At 39.6% G+C, this 25351-nt stretch overlaps 1 protein-coding gene and 1 long non-coding RNA gene across 10 annotated transcripts in view; one reads left to right on the top strand and one right to left on the bottom strand.

The window, feature by feature from the left end:
* The window catches only part of LOC141772312 (tumor necrosis factor receptor superfamily member 14-like), a 38585-nt gene extending 20518 nt beyond the window's left edge, over positions 1 to 18067 (bottom strand). Inside the window, exons 1-6 of one of the 8 annotated variants that reach the window (XM_074643154.1) lie at positions 17932 to 18067; positions 16721 to 16813; positions 4014 to 4139; positions 3112 to 3270; positions 2103 to 2187; positions 1672 to 1808 (exon numbers count right to left, since the gene is read on the bottom strand). In XM_074643154.1, the coding sequence (XP_074499255.1) occupies positions 1672 to 1808; positions 2103 to 2187; positions 3112 to 3270; positions 4014 to 4139; positions 16721 to 16813; positions 17932 to 17956 (625 nt within the window). In that variant the 5' untranslated portion in view covers positions 17957 to 18067. Of the gene's footprint in view, positions 1 to 1671; positions 1809 to 2102; positions 2188 to 3111; positions 3271 to 4013; positions 4140 to 5696; positions 5790 to 6162; positions 6621 to 7201; positions 7442 to 16720; positions 16814 to 17931 lie in introns of those variants that run through there. The other 7 variants (XM_074643153.1, XM_074643160.1, XM_074643152.1 and 4 more) reach the window with 7 other exon arrangements.
* LOC141772316 (uncharacterized) lies at positions 1188 to 24563 on the top strand. 2 transcript variants are annotated; one of them, XR_012594884.1, is made up of 2 exons: positions 1188 to 1281; positions 24201 to 24563. It is a non-coding gene; the product is annotated as an uncharacterized LOC141772316 (long non-coding RNA). The 2 variants fall into 2 exon arrangements; XR_012594885.1 differs by lacking the exon at positions 1188 to 1281 and adding an exon at positions 11689 to 11801.
* Positions 24564 to 25351: the final 788 nt, after the last annotated feature.

Raw genomic sequence — 25351 nt, 5'->3', positions numbered from 1 at the left:
GAGGTATTTGTTACATGTTCCAAATAAATAATTATTTAAAAATAAAGTGAAATGAAATGGTTGTCACTGTCCACTAATATTAAACATATATCATATACACAAATATTAATCCCAATTAGTGTATGCGCGTATGAAAATAATATGCAAGATAAGCATATCGTTTATCAGCGACAACCAAACGGTGCGTCGCTTTAAATGCTGCGGCCGCAAGGAATTGTTGGATGTTATTCTCTCTTTTCCTTTGGTAAAGGATGGTCCAGTGTATCTTATGCTAAAGGAGATAAAGGAAGCATTGAAGCTCCTTTCCTCAGCATTTGGAGAATTCAAACAGCTCTCATCATGGCTGCTTCTGAGGTACTTCTGGGTCATTTCACTCTGTTAGGAACCGTCCTAAGCAAAAAGGACTATTAGACCACAGCCCAGCTATTCTCATTTTAGTGACAAGCCGTTCCACTGAGTTGTGGCTGCTGAGTCAAGTGCGAGACCTAGTGGTTAAATTCGGTGTAACGGTCCAATGTTGTGGCTTAATACCAAACCGGTTTGAAAGTTTTTACACTGGCCCAACTCTAATGTGGAGGAGGAGCTATTGAAAAATGGCTGCCCTGGCTCTCAGGGGCCAAATTTGCAGCGCCTCGATATCTATATCTTTTCATAACATATAAACCTATACTAGTGACAAATTTGTTGCCATTATCACAAAATTCCCAATTGTAATGCATGTAATGGGCGTGATAATTGATTGTAAAAACAACTGCGATTACCGCCTCGTGCTTGTATACTTCCACCAACCAGTCAAGATGCAGTTTATATCCACATCTATCCAAAATGTCCTCACTTCATCATTTTATCCTGTTAGACATTGACCTTTGACCACCAAAATCCAATCAGTTCATTCTTGTTTCCAAGTGGAAGTTTACACCAAATTTGAAGAAATTCCCTCCTTGAGTTCCTGAGATATCACGTCCAAGAATGTACTTACAACATGTAGACATATTGCCTCTGGTTGTTTCTGGATTTTCATTCAGGCTGGTGGAAAGTTTTTCTCAAAACTCTGTGTGTGTAAAATACAAATCCACAGGACTGAAATAAGGACTCCAGGATCATGTGACTGAGTTCATGTGGTCTCTGGTCCAAACAGCTGGATCCTGCAGTGCCGGACGGCGTCATTCAGACTGGTGAGACATTTTCTTGTACTGGGTGTCGATCTAACCGAGCAGAGGTCTATGGCAGGAAGAAAAGAAGGAGGCGTTTGCTTTATGGTGAATAATTCACAAATTGAAGGTGAGCTAACGGGATTGCATTTCACTGGAGTTGTACCTTAACTAATTTCACGTGACAAATGAAATTCATTGATTGATACGTAGGTAGAGAAAAAGAAGACAAATTAAATAAGACATTAGAACATTTGTGTAGAATTTCATGCAGTGCAGCCCGTTGTGTGAACAAATTTGAGACACATTTGCATACGGAGAACTTAAAAAATATGTATTTAGGACACAAATCGTACCTGTTTTTTTCGAAGACAGTTTGCCTGAAATCCAAAAGCAAGAAACATATTAGCTAAAACCATTAGTGACCAGCCACTGAAGGCAATGAGGAGAAAACAAATGGATGGAAATTATGTCATATATTTATATATAGTCAAATTAGAGATTCAGAACAAGCACTAACCTGCGATCACAAGTGCTAATGATAATAGCGTGGCCATAATAACAGGTATATAATAGATACGCTCTCTTGAAGCAGCTCCACAGACAACATCACTGCTGCTGCTTCCTTCTTTGATCTGTACTTGGGTTTCTGAGCAACTGTCGGAAAAGAGAAATGAAAGACAACTTTAATACTTTGTGTGTTTCAAATGAAAACTCATTTGAAGTGTCAACATAATGTTAAAAGTACAAAGTGGGTAATGTCAAACTAAAAAAATATATTAAAAGTAACACTTTAAAAAAAAGTCTATTGAAAGATCAGATGAAATAAGACTGGGGGATTGGCAATGTTTGAATCTCCTGTGGATGGAAATGATCAACAATCAACATTTTGTGCTACAGTGCAGGAAAAAACTACTTTTTTGAGTAATTACTGTACAAACAAAGTCTTACCTTGTCCAAACCGTGCAATTCAGGCCATCCTGTGAAAAATTGCCTGGCTGACAAAGTTCACACACTGTATCAGTTCTGCTGGTTCCTTAAGAGAAACAGATAAAAGTAAGATTAATAACAGGAACCCAACATCTGGTGAAGATCCATCATTTATCAGACTCAACTCAGTGTCTTCATTGAGTAGTTTAACATGCACACTAGTATCCCAGTTATGACATGAGTGTACCAAGCATGTCAGTGCAGGAAATCAGTCCTGAGATATGAATACTTTTAGTCCTAGGTCAACTTTCAGGAGGGTTACTGATACGCCTGATAAACACGGGCCCAGGTCATCATATCCTGGTTTCAGAAACCTGAATATGTTATAGAGCAGGCACTATAGAGGAGACACTTTCAAGTTATAGAGTAAAACATGGGTTAGCTCATTTGGTAGAGCGGGCGTCCATGCAACAAGGCTTGGTCCTGACCGCGGCGGCCCGGGTTCGAATCCGGCCTGTGGCCCTTTCCACATCCACTCTCTCTCTCCCCCTTTCCAAGACTCTATCCACTGTCCTCTCAATAAAAAAATGGAAAAAATGTCCCCAAAAAAATAACTTAAAAAAAAAAAAAAAAGGTTATAGAGTAAAACATATGATGATACTTGATGTGATGATGTCTGTGCTGAAGTAAAAGTCAAAATCTTACACAGGTACACATACAAACTGTATTGTCACTCTTGTCTTCCATTTCTGATGATCAGATGGAAAGGCTAAATACAGCAGTGTGGTAAATGCAGCAGTCCAGGCCAACCAAACTGGCTGACAGAAATGACAAATCTGCTGGATCTGGAGGAGTCAAAGACGTGTCTGAAGTTCTGAACTGTCGCCGAGGCTCAGACACTTGGATACTGTTATTAATACCATGTATACTTGCAGCTGAATAACCAGGCTACACTATGTGCCAAACCAGGATAGTAGTGTGCATGTAAACATACTCACTGTCGGACTAGTCTGACTTGAATTTTTCTTACCAGGTTCTTTAACCCTGTGACCAGGTGGACATGGAGAATGTTTTTCTGCTAAACTACATCCTGCATCATCCATCAAATGTTTGCAGAAATAGCCACTTAAAACTTCACAAATTGTGTCCTTTGTGGCTGTGCACTCCTTTTGGACAAAGACACCATGACCTAAAAGCAAACAGAAAAAATAGTCATTATATTGTTGTTAAACATACATTTATACATTTTATGCAAGCTTAAAGGGCCAGTGTGTAGGATTTGGCGACATCTAGCGGTGAGGTTGCAGATTGCAACCTACTGAATCTTCTTCCCTGTGCCGAGCATGTACATTACATTCTGAAATTGAATTATTGATCATTAAGAGAGAAATATAATGATACATTGTTTTATTTTTGCTGGAGCTGTTGCCCCCCGACCCCGGATAAGCAGTTGAAGATGGATGGATGGATGTTTTATTTTTTACTTGGAGCTTCAGAACATGCTATTTCAATGCAGTTTTAATTTATTTATTTATATGGCTTTTTTATTGGTCAATAAGGTATATTATATTATTTATAATTTAACACTGTGAAAATCTATTATATCGCTGTGGTGCACTCAAGGCTCCATATAAATCACATACCTGTTACAACACAACCTGTAAGGACATTTCCTGAATTATTAGGGCTCACTTTTCAGCAAACACGCTGCCAACATAGCAGTACATTATCACATTATTTATTTTGTATCAAACTGCATTCATTAGCAGGGCTGCAATGTATTTTTATTTATTGCAATTTGTTTTATACGTTTAAATTTTGCCCAGCATCTTAATTCAGTCAAACCTTTTCCACGTTACCGCATTTGTCAAAATCAAAACTGAATTTGGAGGTTGAAAGACAGAAATGTTAATCAGTTCATTGTGGACATACCTTGGTCACAGGAGGTGCAGAGGAAACATTTACTCAGGCCATTGGGTTGGTTCATATAAGTCCCATTCACACAGGCGCTGCACCGTGTGCCTGACTGCTGTGTGCAGTCTCTTTGAACAACTGAACCTGTTCAAGACAAAAACACGACGTCACCAAGACATGATGGGAAGTAACAATTAAGAAACTGTATCTGATAGTGTCAGTAACAATTGTGTTTCAGGTCTTTATTGGGCCAGTGTGTGCTGCTCACAGCTATAACATTATTGCCGTACTCGCCGTCAGTCTGTCACACGCTCCCTCGCTCTCTCTCTCTCGACCGCATACCGACACTCGCTAACGTTAATCACACAACCCACGCACTGAATTATTCCTTAAAGGAGTTCTTTATTTGTATAACACATTCTTGTTTAAAAAACATTTTAAAAATAAATTATTCCCTGATGCTTAGGCCCGGCAGGGAGTCAACCTAGATTCGTACAACCCTGTCTCTGTCAGCACTTTCGCCATTGTTTGCACTGTTTAGCACTGTTAGCTGCAAGCTGCGTCTTGCTGTCGCCATGTTGAGAGCCGTTGAGACACATTAGAAATGCTACCAATAGAGAGGTGAAGTCACGCCCCTTCCAGTGGACCACCATGGGACATTATTTAGGAAAAAATATGTATGGTAGACAACGGAGAGAGACATAATTTTTTTATCCCATTTGAAATGCGCCATGAATCACACAGATGATGTTTGTCAATTTAAAAGATAATTTTGCAAGTGAATAGAATTACACCTTTTATTAAAGCTGTTGAATTATCAGACTGTGAAAATACGTAATTAGAAAGACGACACACCGTCGTAGTGACGTCTCCCTGGCTGAAGCTACGATACCTGTGTGTTTCCTACTGGGATGAACTCACACCAGCAACGGGTCTGATCCTTCTTTCCCTTCCCGGCTGATAAAAAGACCAGGAGTCTCTGGATAAAACACATCAGGTAGGCTAACGTTTCATTTGTGCATGGAGCATAGCTAAGTTATCTAGGTAGCTAGTGTTGGTAACTAATATTGTGCGAGACGAGAGATGTAGTTCACTGAACGGTTTCAAACGAAACTAAACGGTACTACGACAAACTGAGACTTTCTTGACTTGCAAAATTATCTTTTAAATTGACACATATCATAATGTGATTCATGGTGCAATTCAAAAAGGAAAAAAATAAATACTTGTCTCTCACTGTACATATTCTTTCTAAAATAAGGTCCCATGGGGTCCACTGGAAGGGGACTACGCCTCTCTAGCCCAGATTTAGCATAAATGTGTGTTCAGCCTGGTTCCATGGTTTGTGTTTTAACGTCTTAGCTTCACATTAGTGTGAATTCCTGTCCAGCATGAGATAGGTATAAGGTTACTGTTGGTTAAAATGGGTAACGTTACTTACACTGAGTTTTTTTATATTGAGAACATGACAAGTACAAACAAACAAACAAGGCAAATATACATGTCTCATTCATCAAAATGTTCTGCCTCAGGTTGGTACAAAAATGACAGAAATAAAATGCATACATAAAAACAGGGCTATCTCACATTAACTTAACACACTATTTAGGTGACAATGCGTGACACCTCCATCTCTTCCTGATCTGTAGACACTAGCACTGCAGATCAATCCTGAAAGACGAGGTTAGAGTTATAATTTACCTTCATGACACATCAGACAGCATTCCCCGTCCTTTGTTTCATATTCCCTAGGAGGACAGCACATCGCTGGTGCCATGAGTGCAGCAACATACCCTGTTAAAGAAACAGTAACGTTAGTTTCACTGTTTTAATGTAGCACCTACATACTTGCTGTTAGAGGCTGATAAGGGTAGAAGACAGACGGTATAGAGCGACACAATCTCTGACTATAGGGCTCGTAAATAATTTGTGCTTTACAGTGTTGCATTGTTTGTTTGTTGTATGGCTCATGATTCATTTCCGAAAGGACTGATAATAAACATCTATCAATCTAACGTTAACTTATATCCGAGTCTGCACAACATGCTGCGTAACGTTAACTATTAAGTTAGCTAACGTTAGCTTAATAGCTAACCATAACCATTCACTAGCTTAATAGCTAACTAACGTTAGCGTTACAGGACTTCCGTTACTGTTCGATACTTACCGAAGACAGCCAAAGTCGAAAGCATGATAACACAAACTATCACATAGTTTCATCGAGCATTGGATACAGTTGTACTGTTATGGATTTAAAAAATCCCACAAACGACAAAATCGATTTAGTTTAACAGTTAGCCTCACTAACTAGCACAACACAGCCAGCTGGAAAGTTCCTAGAGGTTTAAATTTCGGGACTTGGCGGGGGGGTGGGGCATGTTTGAGGTCTGTATCGAAGACCTGTTGAAGGAGGAAATGGGAGCACCCAAGATTATTTACAGGTTAAACCTTCATTATACAACATGAGACTAATAGCCTGAAATCTAGTGATAAATCACAGAAAGTATGGATTCAAACAGGTGGTGTTTGTTGTGAAAACTAAGAGCTGTCGAGCAGTTTTTTTTGGTAAATGAATGCAAAGCATGAGAGGATGACGTCACGGGCACCCCTTGCATGCACCGACTGAATAGGCTCGTTGGAGATGAACTGCGCCACGCCGAAAGTAGACGATGCTTCTTCTGTTTCAATTAGCGGCAGACTAGACGCATCAGAGGCGTATTGCTGCCCTCCACAGGTCATTTGTAGATCGCCATTGGTTGGATTAAATCCTCATGTAGAGCCCTTTGCGACAAAGATAGTCGATTACAGCCTTTGTTGTTTCGCTGTTCTCAGTGCTGAGAATTGATTTTAACGAGTGGCCTTCAAATGTCAGTAACACAGCTGAGCTTTCTCTTCTCTCTCCCATGCGGGTAGGCTTGATCACTGTCCCTCCCTTCAACTCTTCCTCCGAGATTTCTGAAGACACATTGTAAATGACTCCTTAAGCACCATGGGCTCCGGGTATAAAACCCTCTACATTCTTGCCACATAATTATGTCGCTTGATAGCTTGAGTGGGCTGATATAAAACCAGTCAAATCCGCCCTTTACTTTAAACACTACTTTGATCTCTTCGTCCCGCATTTCCACCTTCCTGCTCTTAACCTGCCTGTCCATGTCACTATCAGCAGTGTTCAATATATTGAGATCTCCTGCGATTTCTCTTACCTTTTTTCTTCTTCACTTGCTCCCATTCCCCTCCAAACTGTCCAGCCTCCCCACTCTCACCCGGCTTGGGCTGGCCTCTGGTTTAGGCTCTTTCAAACAAGTCAGAGTTTGCAACGAACAAATGTGATAATATCGTTCCGGACCTATACAGGCCGTCGGAGATATCACCACAAAGTGTTCCCCACAATACTCAGTCCTATAGTTACCAAGTCCCGATATCCGCAAATCCAAGGTGTAGCCTATGTCGTAAATCCTAAATAAGTCAAACCAAAGTCAAAACCAGCGGATACAACAAACAAATTCAAATCTGCCGCCTCGTGCAACTCTCCTCCCCTCTACCAAAGACACTTCCGGACTAATTCTTCAAAATAAAGGTCCTACTGAACTATGCCCAGAGAGTGGACAACAACTGCATTTTAATATGGCGGAGTCAAAATGACCTGTTTATATCAACACCTCTCTGACACAGTCTCAAAAGAAATTACCTTCATAAAAATAGTATTTTTACATGACCGTTGTGTTGCATTATATTTTATACAGCTGCTTGAGTATTTAGATTAGATCCTGATTGGCAGGTTGGCACCTTGCATGGCAGCCTCTGCCATCAGTGTATGAATGTGTGTGTAAGTGGGTGAATGCTGACATGTAGTGTAAAGCGCTTTGGGTGGTCAGAAGACTAGAAAGGCAGGATATAAGTGCAAGTCCATTTACTATTTACATTTTTTTGAAATACTCCTCAGGTGAATGCAGCAGGACTGAATAACGTTCTTGATAAGTTTATTAAATTTCAGCTGGTAATAAAAAGTGACACCTAGGTTTCTGGCAACAGATTTTCTATTAGTGGCCAGCGAGCCGAGATGTTGGAGGATAGAGATCTGGTCTGCACTCATTAGCATTGTCATTAATGTCATTGTTGATAGATGTATGTAGACGATAGAAATATTAGGGAACCAAGATATGTTGATTCCAGTCATTTGCAATTAATGATTTGACTCTGCAGTACAACCCAACCCAGACAGTAGACATCTTTTATTAATTATTCTTCTATTCCCTGGCAATGCTGTCAGACCTGTACTGAAGCCATCTTAACTTTCTGACTGTATTTACCTTCAGTCTGGTCTAGCAAGTGAAACACATGTTCAATCAATCTTTATTTTATTATCGACTTTTATTTTTTATAGCACCATTCAAACAGACAATTTAAAGTGTGTTGAACTGTGAAGGAATATATTAGAGAAACATTAATTTACACAATAAAAATAAAAATAAAATTAAAGCTATATATATATATATATATATTTCAAAAGACAGATACAAGTCTCTCCCATGCTAGAAAAATATAAAGGTCCAGCTTTGTTAGTGCAGGAAGTTAAAAGGCCTTTATTACACTCTAAATATTCCTAATTGTTGCAGGAAAATTATCACTTCAGGGTCAAACTTCACCCCGTTACCTTCATGACAGAATGATTTTCAGCTTTCTATCAGTTTACTTTTCTTTTTATTATCTGTACAATTGACAGAGATATCGCTGGATAAAGTTCAGGATTGGCGGTCACCTCTAGTCACAGGTCGCATGAGAACTTCTTAGTTTGGGTAGGCACTTCAGGTTCATACTACAATGTTTTAATTTTTAAATGACCTGCAAATCTGAGCAGGGGAGTTGATATTAGTCTGGTCTCTGCCCTGTGAATTTTAGGAAACTAAAATTAGTCTTCTGTCGAAATAGCTCACAGGGTCACTGAGACACACAAGCTAATCCACCACGCCAAGGTGCCAACTCCAATAGGATTATCATTTTTTGGTAACAGTAGCGTCTGTCCCATAGACTGTATGAAATATGGACAGTCTCCGGGACTTCACTCAAAGGTTTCTGAAGAGCAAAAAGGAAACTCAAAGGGGGTGGCTTCAGCCGTCGCCATCTTGGCAGCGCCAACTCTAGCTTATCCTAAAATGGGCAAAGAGGTGGAGCGTGGATGGAGCTGAGGCGGGCCGAATGAAGCCTGGTTGCTGAAACACGCCAACCTAGCTTGAAGCTACCAAGCAAGCTAAGGCTAACAAGCTAGGTTATATTCTGGACGAGAACGGGCTATGCTAATCTGTGTAGCCGGCTAACGTTAACCCTGTGGTCTTGTTGCTATCGGTGCTAACATATTTTATACATAAACATATATAAAACAAGGCAAAAGTGAGCATGGCCTACATACCCTGGCTCACAGCTTGACCCCTGCTAAAGTAGGGCCAAGGGTTTTGCCCTTTTGGAAAAATTTCTGAAATTTTGGGCACCCTGGACTTCTAACCCCCAAAAGACACATCTAGACCACACTGTCAACCATCAAACTAAATTTGAAGCTCCTAAATTAAATAGTTTCCGAGTTAAAGCAAAATGTCAATGCTGATTTAAGGTGGATCAGGGCAAAAAAAGAAAAGTAAAAAAATGACGTCCTAACGTCTTTTCCTAACCACGTTTCGTTGACCTCGATGGAAAACGGCATGAGGTCAAGGAAAGATGAGAAGGAGAATTCATAAGGACTTAGGAAAACAGAACCGTGATGTTTAGAGAATCCGACTGCACTTACACTAGGCTCCGTAATTATTATGCGACGGCGGCAGATGTTAGTGACGCGGATCTGCCGTGGTGAAACTACAATGTTCTTAAGATGGACTACAAAAGGCTCTGCATTCCCCCCGTGTGTTATTAAATAGGTCTTTCAATGACAGGCTGCTTCACCCACGGTGTTTGAAAGAGAGATACCGCCAGTCCATCTGCTGCTGGAACACTTTACATCAACATATAATAAAGGATCATCTGACCTTAGACGTGGACAACCGGTTAAAAATATCACTTCATTACAAAGGTTGGAATTGAAATACATAAAGGAATATATGCTAAAAAATTTTGTTAATTGTTCGAGTTATGGAGAAGGTTTAGGACCATATACTTCTTACTACTCCTTTTCGGACATGTAATATTTATTTATGCTGATTATTTGTTAATTGATTGTTTACTGTTCATTTTATTTGTTATTCTTGTTTTGTTTTTTACTGAGGTATTTGTTACATGTTCTAAATAAATAATTAATTAAAAATAAAGTGAAATGAAATGGTTGTCACTGTCCACTAATATTAAACATATATCATACATATACAAATATTAATCCCAATTAGTGTATGAGGGTATGAAAATAATATGCAAGATAAGCATATCGTTTGTTATCAGCGACGACCAAACGGTGAGTCGCTTTAAATGCTGCAGACGCAAGGAATTGTGGGATGTTATCTCCTTTCCTTTGGTAAAGGATGGTCCAGTGTATCCTATGCTAAAGGAGATAATAAATTAATCATTGAAGCTCCTTTCCTCAGCATTTGGAGAATTCAAACAGCTCTCATCATGGCTGCTACTTAGATACTTCTGGGTCATTTCACTCCGTTAGGAACCTTCCTAAGCAAAAAGGACTATTCGACCGCAGCTTAGTTATTCTCATTTTAGTGACAAGCCACTCCACTGAGTTGTGGCTGCTGAGTCAAGTGCGAGACCTAGTGGTTAAATTCGGTGTAACGGTCCAGTGTTGTGGCTTAATACCAAACGGGTTTGAAAGTTTTTACACTGGCCCAACTTTAATGTGGAGAAGGAGCTAACCCAGCTCTCGATGAAACACCAACACAGAGAGCAGAGGACCGAAGTAGCGTGCCCTTAAACGAGTTTTGTTCGGTTCATTTGGCTTAGGCGCTGTGAAGAAACGCTTAACTGTGATTTAGAGATTTGTTTCGCTAGCAACGGGAGTGAACGGAGAGAGAAAAAAAGCATAACAAACCGTAATCCGCTCATGCGAGTACGGTAGCAATTGATGACGATTTTCACCTATAGTTGGGCATGTGCCCTGGCCAGTTAGCGATAAAACCCAAAGTTCTACCAAAGTACAGTATCACTTTAACTGTGATTACAGGTTACTGGCGACCCAGAACTTTATCCAGCGATATCTCCGTCAATTTTACTGCTAATGAAAAGTGAAATACACCGATGGAAAAGCTGAAGATCTTGCCGTTCTAAAGAAATCATCAAGAGTCATAAAGTCAGTTTTCTGCAACATTTAGGAATTTTAAGCTCCTATTTGGAATTTGAAAAATGGCTGCCCTGGCCCTCAGGGGCCAAATTTGCAGCGCCCCGATATCTATATCTTTTCATAACATATAAACCTATACTGGTGACAAATTGCACAATTGTAATGCTTAGCTAGTGCTGTGTTGTGCTCTGGCAAAAGTTTGGAACAGCTCCTAAATACTGCGGAAAGGGAATTAAAAGCCTGTAGAACATGTAGACATAATGCCTCTGGTTGTTTCTGGATTTTCATTCAGGCTGGTGGAAAGTTTTTCTCAAAACTCTGTGTGTGTAAAATACAAATCCACAGGACTGAAATAAGGACTCCAGGATCATGTGACTGAGTTCATGTGGTCTCTGGTCCAAACAGCTGGATCCTGCAGTGCCGGACGGCGACATTCAGCCTGGTGAGTCTTTTCTGGGTGCCGATCTGACTGGGCAGAGGTCTGGCAGGAAAAAAAGAAGGAGGCGTTTGCTTTATGGTGAATAATTCACAAATTGAAGGTAAGCTAACGGGATTGCATTTCACTGGAGTTGTACCTTCACTAATTTCACGTGACAAATAAAATTCATTGATTGATACGTAGGTGGAGAAAAAGAAGACAAATTAAATAAGACATTAGAACATTTTTGTGTAGAATTTCATGCAGTGCAGCCCGTTAATAATGTTAGACACATTTAGATACGGAGAACTTTGTGGAAATTATGTTATATATTAAGTCAAATTAGAGATTCAGAACAAGCACTAACCTGCGATCACAAGTGCTAATGATAATAGCGTGGCCATAATAAAAGGTATATAATAGAAACGCTCTCTTGAAGCAGCTCCACAGACAACATCACTGCTGCTGCTTCCTTCTTTGATCTGTACTTGGGTTTCTGAGCAACTGTCGGAAAAGAGAAATGAAAGACAGCTTTAATACTTTGTGTTTCAAATGAAAACTCATTTGAAGTGTCATCATAATGTTAAAAAGACGAAGTGGTAATGTCACATTAATTAAAAACAAATAAATATTAAAAGTAACACTTTCAAAGAAAGTCTATTGAAAGATCAGATGAAATAAGACTGAGGGATTGGCAATGTTTGAATCTCCTGTGGATGGAAATGATCAACAATCAACATTTTGTGCTACAGGGCAGGAAAACCCTACTTTTTTGAGTAATTACTGTACAAACAAAGTCTTACCTAGTCCAAACCGTGCAATACAGGCCATCCTGGGAAAAATGGCCTGGCTGACAAAGTTCACACACTGTATCAGTTCTGCTGGTTCCTTAGAGAAACAGACAAAAGTGAGATTAATAACACGGGAACCCAACATCTGGTGAAGATCCATCATTTATCAGACTCAACTCAGTGTCTTCATTGAGTAGTTTAACATGCACACTAGTATCCCAGTTATGATATGAGTGTACCAAGCATGTCAGTGCAGGAAATCAGTCCTGAGATATGAATACTTTTAGTCCTAAGTCAACTTTCAGGAGGGTTACTGAGACGCCTGATAAACACGGGCCCAGGTCATCATATCCTGGTTTCAGAAACCTGAATATGTTATAGAGCAGGCACTATAGAGGAGACACGTTCAAGTTATAGAGTAAAAAATATGATGATACTTGATGTGATGATGTAATGATGTCTGCGTGCTGAAGTAAAAGTCAAAATCTGTCACCAGTCGGACACAGGTACACATACAAACTGTATTGTCACTCTTGTCTTCCATTTCTGATGTTCAGATGGAAAGGCTAAATACAGCAGTGTGGTAAATGCAGCAGTCCAGGCCAACCAAACTGGCTGACAGAAATGACAAATCTGCTGGATTTGGAGGAGTCAAAGACGTGTCTGAAGTTCTGAACTGTCGCCGAGGCTCAGAAACATGGATAATGTTATTAGTACCATGTATACATGGAGCTGAATAACCAGGCTACACTATGTGTCAAACCAGGATAGTAGTGTGGATGTTAACATATTCACTGTGCGACTAGTCTGACTTGAATTTTTCTTACCACGTTCTTTTATCCTGTGACCAGGTGCACATGGAGTATGTTTTTCTGCTAAACTACATCCTGCATCATCCATCCAATCTTTGCAGAAATAGCCACTTAAAACATCACAAATTGTGTCAGTTGTGTTTGTGCACTCCTGTTGGGAAAAGAGACCATGACCTAAAAGCAAACAGAAAAATAGTCATTATATTGTTGTTAAACATACATTTATACATTTTATGCAGGCTTAAAGGGGCGGTGTGTAGGATTTGGCGGCATCTAGCGGTGAGGTTGCAGGTTGCAACCTAGTGAATCTTCTTCCCTGTGCCGAGCATGTAGGAGAACTTCTGTGATTATGTGCTACTTAGTCGACTGCAACCAATGACTAATTGAATGAAATCCAACCCACAGAGCTGCAGCAGGAGCTCTGATTGGCCAAACTCCTGACCAACACATAGGAGCTGGCCAATCAGAGTTCCTGTAGTTGCTCTGCAACTGCAATTGCTGAGCAACTGCTCTGTGAGTTTTTAGGTTGTTCGCTCACTTACACATCTTAAATTTAAAGAGTGAAACTTTCAAATGAAATCAATCAAAAAATGTAAACTGCAATTACATTATGAAATTCAATTATTGATCATTAAGAGAGAAATATAATGATATTTTGTTTTATTTTTTACTTGGAGCTTCAGAACATGCTATTTAAATTCAGTTTTAATTAATTTATTTATACCTTTTTTTATTGGTCAATAAGGTATATCATATTATTTACAATTAAACAATGTGAAAATCTATTATATTGCTGTGGTGCACTCACGGCTCCATATAAAGCATATACCTGTTACAACACAACCTGTAAGGACATTTCCTGAATTATTAGGGCTCACTTTTCAGCAAACACGCTGCCAACATAGCAGTACATTATCACATTATTTATTTTGTATCAAACTGCATCCATTAGCAGGGCTGCAATATATTTTTATTTATTGCAATTTGTTTCATACGTTTAATTTTGCCCAGCATCCTAATTCGATCAAACCTTTTCCACGTTACCGCATTTGTCAGAATCGAACTGAATTTGGAGGTTGTCAACAAGACTGAAAGACAGAAATGTTAATCAATTCATTGTGGACATACCTTGGTCACAGGAGGTGCAGAGGAAACACTTAGTCAGGCCATTGGGTTGGTTCATATAAGTCCCATTCCCACAGTCGCTGCACCGTGTGCCTGACTGCTCTGTGCAGTCCCTTTGAACAGCTTTTCCTGTTCAAGACAAAAACACACCGTCAGCGTCTCATGATCACCAAGACATGATGGGAGGTAACAATTACAAAAGCAGAAGATAAGAAACTGTATCTGATAGAGTCAGTAACAATCTTGTATCAGGTCTTTATTGGGCCAGTGTATGAAAATGCACTGCTACGCTCACAGCTATAACATTACTGCCGTACTCGCCGTCAGTCCGTCACACGCCCCCTCACTCTCTCTGTCGCTCTCTCTCTCGACCGCATACCGACACTCGCTAACATTAATCACACAACCCACGCAATTAATTATTCTTTAAAGGTCACCTATTATGCAAAATGCACTTTTCCATGTCTTTTAAACATCAATATCTGTCCCCAGTGTGTCTACAGGCCACCATAGTATCATAAAAGACCATCCTCTCTCTTTTTCTCCTCCTCCGTTTGTCCGGAAATGGGTGCAGAAAAAAAATTCGCTTTTTTCCTTGTATCTTGACGTCATTAGGGAATGCAAGTCACGTGAGGGTTTCCTGGTCGAACCAGAGAGAACCTTCAGTAGCTGACCCCAGCCCACAGCGCGTCACTGTCTCTCTTCCTCAACCTAACTTGAGCAAAGTAGCTCCTACAGTTAGTCTGCAAGAACCAGCAGAACAGGCTTCATGTACTCCCATCATCTAAATATAACATGTTCTTTCACAAAGGCTTTATGTAATTACACTGTTTAAACAGATGATATTTATATATTATATATATTTGATGTCATGCATGTAGCAGATTACAGGTAGTAAATAGTGACTTGTAAGCAACACAACACATTTCTGTTTCACAGTCAAACTTTATTTGAGTAGACAGATGACAATATTAATTATTCACAGCATTTGTAATCATCTCACCTGTTAGTTATGTTAACATGGTACAGGAGAAAGTCTTCAGCTCTGGTAAACTATGGTAAGCTAAGCTCCGGTGGTCTGTAGTCATGGTAACACAGAGACAGCTACTACTGTAAATAATATACCATTACTCTGATCTTCCATACATTTATCTTTTAGCAGAAATAATGAACTGACTACTGTTTCACATCTTCTATTTTCCACCCTGATGGTCGCTGTGTTTACACACCGTGTCATAGCGGTAGCATGTAGCTAACCCGTTAGCATGTAGCTACATGCTAACGGGTTAGCTACATGCTACCGGGTTAGCTTTGTATCCCCATGTAAACAGAGCCATCTGCTCTCAGCTGTCTGCTCTCAGCTGTCTGCTCTCAGCCGTCTGCTCTCAGCTGTCTGCTCTCCTCTGGGATGATTCTGTCGGTCATTTCTCACAGATGGATCTGTAAAGACAGACGTAAAACAGAGTGTATGTTTACGATTTACAGAGTTGATGCATAAGGTAAACACTGAGCTAACTAACAGAGATATAAATAGTATTATTTACCTGAGAGAAACCGTCAGGAAAACCTGGAATCTGGACCGCAGATGTTCATCATGTGTCGCCGATTTCTGATCAGATTCCTCTGGTAACGTGCGCTGGGTGAAGTTTCTGGTTTATAAACTTTAAAGTGGTTTATAAACTTTATTCTAGCTGCTATCTCTCCACTCGTCTCTCTCTCTCTCTCTGAGAGAGAGAGAGAGAGCTTCTCCGGGAGGGAGGGGGAGGGTGACGCTGTTGTTGAGGACGTTTGATTGACAGAAAACGCTGACCAATCAGAGCAGAGTGGGAGGAGACAGAGGCTACAGACACAGAAATCAGCACTTTTGGAAATGGGCTGAAACAGAGGTTATAGAGACATGCTGGAATGCATGATCTGATTGTTTTTTTGAAAAAAAAACTTCAGAGACATGGTTTGGAGGTGTCTGAGACCTATAATAACTAGTTTAAATGGAGTATAATATGTGACCTTTAAAGGAGTTTGCTATGTATATAACACATTTTTTGTTTAAAAAACATTTTAAAAATAAATAATTCCCCGATGCTTAGGCCTGGCGGGGAGTCAACCTAGGTTCGGCGGGCCGCTGGGCTTCACTGGCGAAAACCCTGTCTCTGTCAGCCCTTTCGCCATTGTTAGCACTGTTAGCTGCGTCTTGCTGTCATGGTTTTCTTAATACATCCATGGTGACAACCCGTGACAACTCCATCTTCCTGAACTGTAGACACTAGCACTACAGATCACTCCTGAAAGACGAGGCTAGAGTTGTAATTTACCTTCGTGACACATTGGACAGTATTCCCCGTCCCTTGTTTCATATTCGTCAGGAAGACAGCACATCGCTGGTGCCATGAGTGCAGCAATATAACCTGTTAAAGAAACAGTAACGTTAGTTTCAGTGTTTTAATGTAGCACCTACATACTAGCTGTTAGAGGCTGATACAGACGTGGACAAAATTGTTGGTACCCTTCCGTTAAAGAAAGGAAAACCCACAATGGTCACTGAAATAACTTGAAACTGACAAAAGTAATAATAAATAAAAATTAAAGTTACTATCTCCCTATCTATCTATCTACATGTTTTATTCATCAAAATGTTCTGCCTCAGGTTGGTACAAAAATGAAAATGAAAATAGAATGCATACATGAAAACAGGGCTATCTCACATTAACTTAAACATATCTAGTAATGAAAACAAGCTTTCTCGTCTTTCACAAGTCTCAGAGACTTATGACTTCCAGTGGTTCAAACCAATTCCAAGTTCCTGTTTTCAACACAAACACCAAACTGTTTTCACTGTCATGGTTCTCTTAACACAGTTAAGGTTTCGAATACAGCCAATGTTCCCTTAATGCATCCATGATGACAACCCGTGACACCGCCATCTTTGTTAACTGTAGACACTAGCACTGCAGATAAATCCTGAAAGACGAGGCTAGAGTTACACACATGGACAAAATTGTTGGTACCCTTCCGTTAAAGAAAGAAATACCCACAATGGTCACTGAAATAACTTGAAACTGGTTGGTACATCATTTTTGTCCAGGCCAGTTTCATTAGTTTGTTTTTTAAAATGATTCTGTTGAACCACAATTCAAAAACAATAGCTGATCTTCATTAGTTCATTTTCAGTAAATTTTTATTTATTATTACTTTTGTCAGTTTCAAGTTATTTCAGTGACCATTGTGGGTTTTTCTTTCTTTAACGGAAGGGTACCAACAATTGTGTCCACGTGTGTAAGGGTAGAAGACAGACATTATAGAGCGACACAATCTCCGACAATAGGGCTCACAAATAATTTGTGCTTTACAGTGTTGCATTGTTTGTTTGTTTGTTGTATGGCACATGATTCATTACCGAAAGGACTGATAATAAACATCTATCAATCTAACGTTAACTTATATACGAGTCTGCACAACATGCTGCGTCATGTTAGCTTAACTAAGTTCAGCATTACAGTACTTCCTTGTACGATAGGATACTTACTGAAGACAGCCAAAGTCGAAAGCATGATAACACGAGCTATCACATAGTTTCATCGAGTATTGGATATAATAGTACTGTTTTGGAAAAATCGCACAAACAACAAAATTGATTTAGTGTAACAGTTAGCCTCACTAACTAGCACAGGGGTGCCCAATACGTCGATCGCGATCTACCGGTCGATCGCAAAGGTAGTGTGGGTAGATCGCATGGCATTAAAAAAAAAATAATTTAAAAATAGACGTCAGCCTATCAGAGCAGATTGAGAACTGTATGTCAGAGTTTGACAGACGCTTTCAAGACTTTGTTTTACTGGAGCCAGTCGCTACATTCATGTGCTACCCTTTTCGGGAAGATGCTGAGGCTGATTCACTCGCATCAAAAATTGCAACACTGTTTCACCTGAACTCATCTGGAGTGGAGGATGAGATTTTGACACTACAAGCTGACATTCAGCTTAAGTCCAGGGCTCATGGACAGTTCTGGAACTTACTCACAGAGGAAAAGTACCCCAACATGAGGAAATGTGCTACCTCCTTGACTGCATTATTCGGCTCCACTTATTTATGCGAGTCAGCCTTTTCCCACATGAAGATTATTAAGTCCAAATGCCGTTCCACCTTGACTGATGATCATTTGGAAGTGTGCTTGAGGCTGGCTATCAGCAGCTACTGTCCGGACTATGCATCCCTGGCTGATTCCATTCAGTGCAAGTCATCAGAGTAAGGTAATGACAAAAAATTTACAGAGTTATATTGTACAATATGGGTTCATGCAGTTATGCAAGGTACACCAACATATATTGTACATATAAAGAATACTCAATATATTTATAAATAAATATATGTTTTGCATTTTTATAGTAGGTAGATCATTTTGACTTGGTCATTTTATAAGTAGCTCGCATGCTGAAAAAGTGTGTGCACCCCTGAACTAGCACAACACAGCTGGATAGTCCCTTAAGGTCAGAGGTTGGGGGGTGGAGCATGTTTGAGGTCTGTATTGAAGGTCTGTTTTTTCCCGGTAAATTAATACAAGGCATGATAGGATGCTCTTCTCTGCCTCACGGTACCCCTTCTTCTCTCGGTTTCTGGCGGATCGCAACCAACTTTAAGGTGCATACCGCCACCTACTGTATAAGAGTGTGTAACATCATGTCATTTGCTCTTTACTCCTACTCTTAAATTCTATCCACCAATCCTGTGTCTCTTAAGAACATTAATAATGCCTTCCTGGTGCCTTCAACCCCCTCACCCTCTGTTCCCAGTATCCCCATCAGATCCCAATCCCGTCCCTCCTCTCTGACTTGGTCCTGTAGTCTTTTTCTTTCAGCCTCATACTTTTTACATTGAATTAGGATATGTTCCACATTTTCTTTATCACCACAATCCCCACACTTATCACTGTTCCTTTTCCCCATTAAAGCCAAAGTGCCATTAAGACCAGTGTGATCCAGTCTGAGTCTTGTTATGATGATTTCTTCCCTTCTGTTCCTTTCTTTATACGTCTTTGTTATGACCGACTTTTGTATTTTGAAATATCTCCTTCCTTTCTGGTCCTCCTCCCATCTTTTCTGCCATATCTCAACTCCTTTCCTTTTAATCACAGCTTTTCCTTCTCCTTTCCCAAGTAAAACTGGTTCTGTAATGTCTTTTTGCAGTGAACTTTTTGCTAGTTTATCTGCAAACTCATTTCCTTTCACCCCCTCGTGTGCTGGAACCCAACAGAATAATACATCTATACCCCCTCTGTGTAGTCTTAGCAAGCTATAGTACAATTCAATGATTAGATCTTGCCTTACAGCTTTTGTTGAATGTATACTTTCCACTCTGTCAGGTCTGACCTCCTCAACCCACTGCATTGCAATGATGATTGCCACTATTTCTGCTGTGTACACTGATACCTGGTTTGAAATTCTTTTGGAAATAGATATTTTAAATTCTGGAGTATATACACCAACTCCCACACACTCCTGTTTATTTTTGGATCCATCTGTATATATTTTGAGATAATTATAATAGCTGTTCCTTAGGTATACACTTGTTTTAACTCCCACTTCATTTACTTGCCATTCCCTTTTCTTTTCAATGATACTCATGTCTATTTTAACTTCTGGGAGCAGCCAGGGGGGTACGCTGCTTATTGGTGTGGACCTGGTGAACTCTAAGGCCTCTAATCCATACGTCCTCACTTTTTCTTCCATTGTCCATCCAAATCCATATCCTTGAAACTTAGAGTATTCCCAACAGTTTTGTAATGTTACCTTTGTAGGATTTTCTTCTCCACTTCCTTTTAACCTGACCCAGTATGCTAGAGCTAATTTCTCTCTTCTTAATTCAAGAGTAGTCTCTCCTGCTTCAATTAATACTGCATTAATGGGTGTTGATTTGATAGCTCCGATACATAACCGTAATGCTCTACACTGTACTCTATCCACTTTTTGTAATGATGTCTTTGCTGCTGCTCCATAAACTATACAACCATAATCTATTGTTGATCTCATGATCGCCCTATATATGTCAATTAATGACTGTTTATCTGCCCCCCAGTTACATCCAGCCACAGCTCGTAGTAAATGTATTACTTTTTTGCATTTTGTTTCCAGATGTTTTATATAAACATGCCATGTATATTTACTGTCTAACCATAGACCCAGATATTTGTATTCATTCACCCTCTCCATCAACTGACCATATAATGTTAAATTCTCAGTATTAATGTTTCTCTTTTTTGTAAATATCATATAACATGTTTTATTTGTTGACATTTTGAATCCCCACTCATATGACCATTTCTCCACTTTCCCTATTGCTTTCCTTATATTTTCCATCACATATGGCACATTTCTTCCCCTCATCCATATTGCCCCGTCATCTGCATATATCGCTGATTTGATGCATCCATCTAAATTTTCAAATATATCATTTATCATTATGTTAAACAACACCGGGCTGATTGCACTCCCCTGGGGAATACCATTTTCTATATTGTAGTCCTTAGATACTTCTGTTCCAACCTTGACTTTAAATTTCCTGTCTGTTAAAAAGTCCATTACCCAATTATACAACCTCCCTCCAATACCCATTTTACCTATCTTGATAAGCAGCCCTTCCCTCCACATAGAATCATATGCTTTTTCTATATCAAAATATACTATTGTCATCACCTCTTTCATTTTGAGTGTCTTTTCTACCTCATTAGTTACTCTAACTAGAGCATCTATTGTAGATCGACCTTTTCTAAAACCACACTGAACATTACTCACTAACCCTTTCTGTTCCAAAACGTACATTAATCTACGTACTATTATCTTCTCCATCCATTTGCATAAGTGAGATGTCAACGCTATGGGCCTATAACTACCAGGATTAGCAGGATCTTTCCCTGGCTTGTTGAATGGTAATATTACTGCCATTTTCCAACAACTTGGTATGACTCCCTCCGTCCAGATTTGATTAAATAGTCTCAACACTAACTTAAATGATTCCACTGGCAGTTGTCTAAACATGGCATAACATAACTGGTCTTGTCCTGGTGCTGTATATCCAGTATTTGTCAAGGCTATTTTGAGCTCTGCCATTGTAAATTCCACATCCAGCGTTGACATATCATCCTCTCTCTTCTCTCTCACGTTTTCATTCTCACTGAGCACACGCTCTTTTTGTTGCCTGTGTATATTATCAAGGTGCTCCCCACTATGTACTGCAGCAAATGCCTTACCTAACACATCCGTCTTCTCTTTATCTGATACTGCCATCCTCTCCCCGTCAATCAATGCTGGAATTTTTATTGACTTCCTTTTCCCACTCATTTGTTTAAACATGGACCATACATCACCTATCTTCACTCCTCTGCCAATGGTGGAACAGAATTCTCTCCAAGTCCTCTTTTTGGTATATTTGACTGTTCTACGAGCCACTGCCCTTTTCCTTTGATACTCAATGAGATTCTCTTGTGACATGTTTTTTCTCAGCGCTCTGAAAGCCTTGTTTCGTTCTTTAACAGCTATGCTGCATTCCTCATTCCACCAAGGTACCACTTTCTTCCTACCCTGTGTTGTTCGTTTTGGTACACTTAGTTTTGCAGCATTCAGTATATGTTCTGTAACTTCACTTGTACATTCCTCTATGCTCCCTTCTAATATTACCAAGTGAGCTGACTCCTCACAACATATTGTAAACTTCTCCCAGTCAGCTTTGCCAAAACACCACCTTGTAATTGTGCTCCCTTCCTGTATACATACGTTTGTGTTTATTATAGTGAAAACTGGGAAATGATCACTTCCTATAGTTGACTCTTCCTTAACATACCATTCGCAAGCATTCACCAAACTACCCGTCACCATTGTAAGATCTAAATATGATATTGTACCCCTACTCACATCTATTCTTGTGCCTTTGCCATTATTAAGACAGACCAATGATCTTTCTTCCATTATTTCTTCCACTATATTTCCATTATTGTCTGTGTGATTACTACCCCATAAGCTGCTGTGTGCATTAAAATCCCCACACCATATTTCCTTCTTACATACTTCCCCTGCCATTTCATTGAACATATCTATGGTTAGGTTCCTACATGGATTATAGAAATTGATTAATTTAATATTTCCTTCATTCCTGGGGCTGCAAATTTCAACCACAATACCTTCCATATCTTCAGGGGACTTAATCTTCCGGTAAGCCAATCCATCTTTGAAAAAGGTTGCACACCCTCCACCATTTTGGTTGTTAGCTCTATCATGTCTTATAGAGCTGAACCCTGGAATCACAAAGTCTAAATGTGGATGTAACCAAGTTTCTTGCACACATATAATATCCAGTACTACTTCTAATTCATATACATACTTTTAGAAATTCTTGCCCATTAGCTATCAGGCTTCTCGCATTCCACTGAAGTATGTGGAGCACCTTAATTAAAACTTTAACCCTCATTCTGTCCATTTTCCCCAACCTCAGTTGCTGTTAGAAGTGTATGTATCTGATCTGCTTTTACATCACGTATATCAAGGAATCTTCCTGCTGCCTCCACTATGGTCTTGATTCTATCACTTTTCTTTTTTAGCTGAGCTGCAACATTAATGGTGTGGCAGATGAAGACAACAAATTCCACTTTGTTTACTACTAGTGGATCATCATTAACTTTACATTTATGAGCACGAGCATTTTGCATATTGTCTGGGACTTGGGTTTGTGTTTGATTTCTTAGTGTATTATCCCTTTGTGCTGTATTTCTTTGGTCTATTTCACTGGAATTCCTGTTGTTTGTTTCTGTCGCCCTTACTTTCTTTAGTGCTTCTGCGTATGATATTTTGTTCATTGTCTTAACTCTCTGTACTTCTCTGGCTTCTCTCTGCACTTCACATCCTCCAAACGCAGCACTATGCTCACCTCTGCAGTTACAGCATTTAACCTTTGCATCCTTATCACATTTGCCATACTCATGCTGTCCTCCACATCTCGCACACCTTAGCTTTCCTTTACACTGCTGTGCTGTGTGCCCCATTCTTTGGCATGCATAACATCTGAGAGGTTTGGGAATGTATTCCCTCACGCTGTAGTTCATGTATCCCATTAGCACCGATTTTGGGAGGGTTTTCTCAAACTGAACCACTACCGATAGGGTTTCCTTCAGTGAGCCATCTCTTTTACTCTTAATCCGTATGGCATCAATTACTTTACCCCCTTTAATCTCATGTTTAACATCTTCCATAGACATACTCAATGGGACTCCAGAGATTACTCCTCTCAACTTTACCATTGCTCCAGGTATATGAGCCTTCATCTCTTCCCCTTTAAGTGTTGTCATTCTGAGGATCTTTTCCTGCTGTTGTTTGCTGTTTGCATGTATCAACACTTGTTTATTGTTCAAGAACCTGGCCATTTTGATTTTCCCAATCTCCTCTTCGATCGCTCTGGTAAGTTTGATCGGGTGGTAGTGCCCGCCATCCTGATTGAATTCAATTATTACTTTCCACTCCGCTTCTTGTGTTTGATCCGTCTGTCTATCGTTGTGACTGGTTCTTGATTTTTTATTATTACCTCTGACAACTTCACTATCATCCGACCAACTTCTCTCTCTTGCTATCCGCTCTCTCTCTCTCGCAGCCCGTTTCTGCCTCACAGATTTAGGTAACATCCATTCCATTTCACTTCCATTATTTCCATCAGAACTACATGACATGATGTTACAGTCAAAGTACAGTTTATGCTAATCCGCCAACAAATCTTTCAATCCTACCGCGTTCGCAAATTACTTCCGTCTCTCTCTAGGAAAACCTCGAGAGCGCCTCCAACCAGGTCCTGTCTCTCACCACGCTGGTTACTGGAGGCTCGTTGAGCCGCTCACAGCTCGGACATGAAGAGAGAATAATGGCGTGGTGGAGACAGAACCAACGAAGACCAGCAGAGACACTTCCGGACTAGTTCTTCAAAAAATAAAAGTCCTACTGAACTTTGCTCAGTGAGTGGACAACAATTGCATTTCAATATGGAGGAGTCAATTAAAAAACAACATTTTATTGAGAAATTTACATTACAATATGGCATCGTACCGTACAGTCCACAATTACTAGGGAAAATACAAGCCTGGAAATTGGCGTACAGTGTATAAGAGTGTGGATGAAGAGAGAAAAAGAAACCACAAAACAAACAAAAAAAAGTAAGGGAATGTGGTAATAGTGCTGTAGGGGTTCTCTGTAGGGTTAAGGTCACCAACTAACATTGAAAGAGCATTCTTTTCTTCATATGTTTCAGAGATGAAAAGTAAAGACACAGCTCCTTATGAAAAACATAAAAATGTGGTGTTGATTTCAGGAATCTGTTTTTATGTATAAACAAACTTTCCAAGAATGATTATGGAATTGATTGCCAGGTCATGTATGGGATCTTTCACAGTTGTACCAAATATAACATTTTCCTTTGTTAGATTAGAAAAATTTACAAATTTAGTGGACAACCAATTATTGCAAATCATCCCAGAAAACATAAGCAAAATTACATTCATAAAATATATGTTCTGTAGTTATGGCGGAGTCAAAATGACCTGTTTATATAAACACCTCTCTGACACAGTCTCAAAAGAAATTACCTTCATAAAAGTAGTATTTTTTACATGACTGTTGTGTTGCATTACATTTTATACAGGTGCTTGAGTATTTAGATTAAATACTGATTGGCACCTTGCATGGCAGCCTCTGCCATCAGTGTATGAATGTGTGTGTAAATGCAAGTCCATTTACTATTTACAATTTTTTCTATTAGTGGCCAGCGAGCCGAGGTGTTGGAGGATAGAGATCTGGTCTGCACTCATTAGCATTGTCATTAATGTCATTGTTGATAGATGTATGTAGACAACAGAAATATTAAGGAACCGAGATATGTTGGTTCCAGTCATTTGCAATCAATGATTTGACTCTACAGTA

The sequence above is a fragment of the Sebastes fasciatus genome, chromosome 8 (assembly GCF_043250625.1).
Source record: "Sebastes fasciatus isolate fSebFas1 chromosome 8, fSebFas1.pri, whole genome shotgun sequence".
In the NCBI taxonomy this organism is placed as follows: domain Eukaryota; kingdom Metazoa; phylum Chordata; class Actinopteri; order Perciformes; family Sebastidae; genus Sebastes; species Sebastes fasciatus.
The sequence above is the reverse complement of the archived record's forward strand: the minus strand, read 5'-3'. Positions and strand labels throughout refer to the sequence as shown.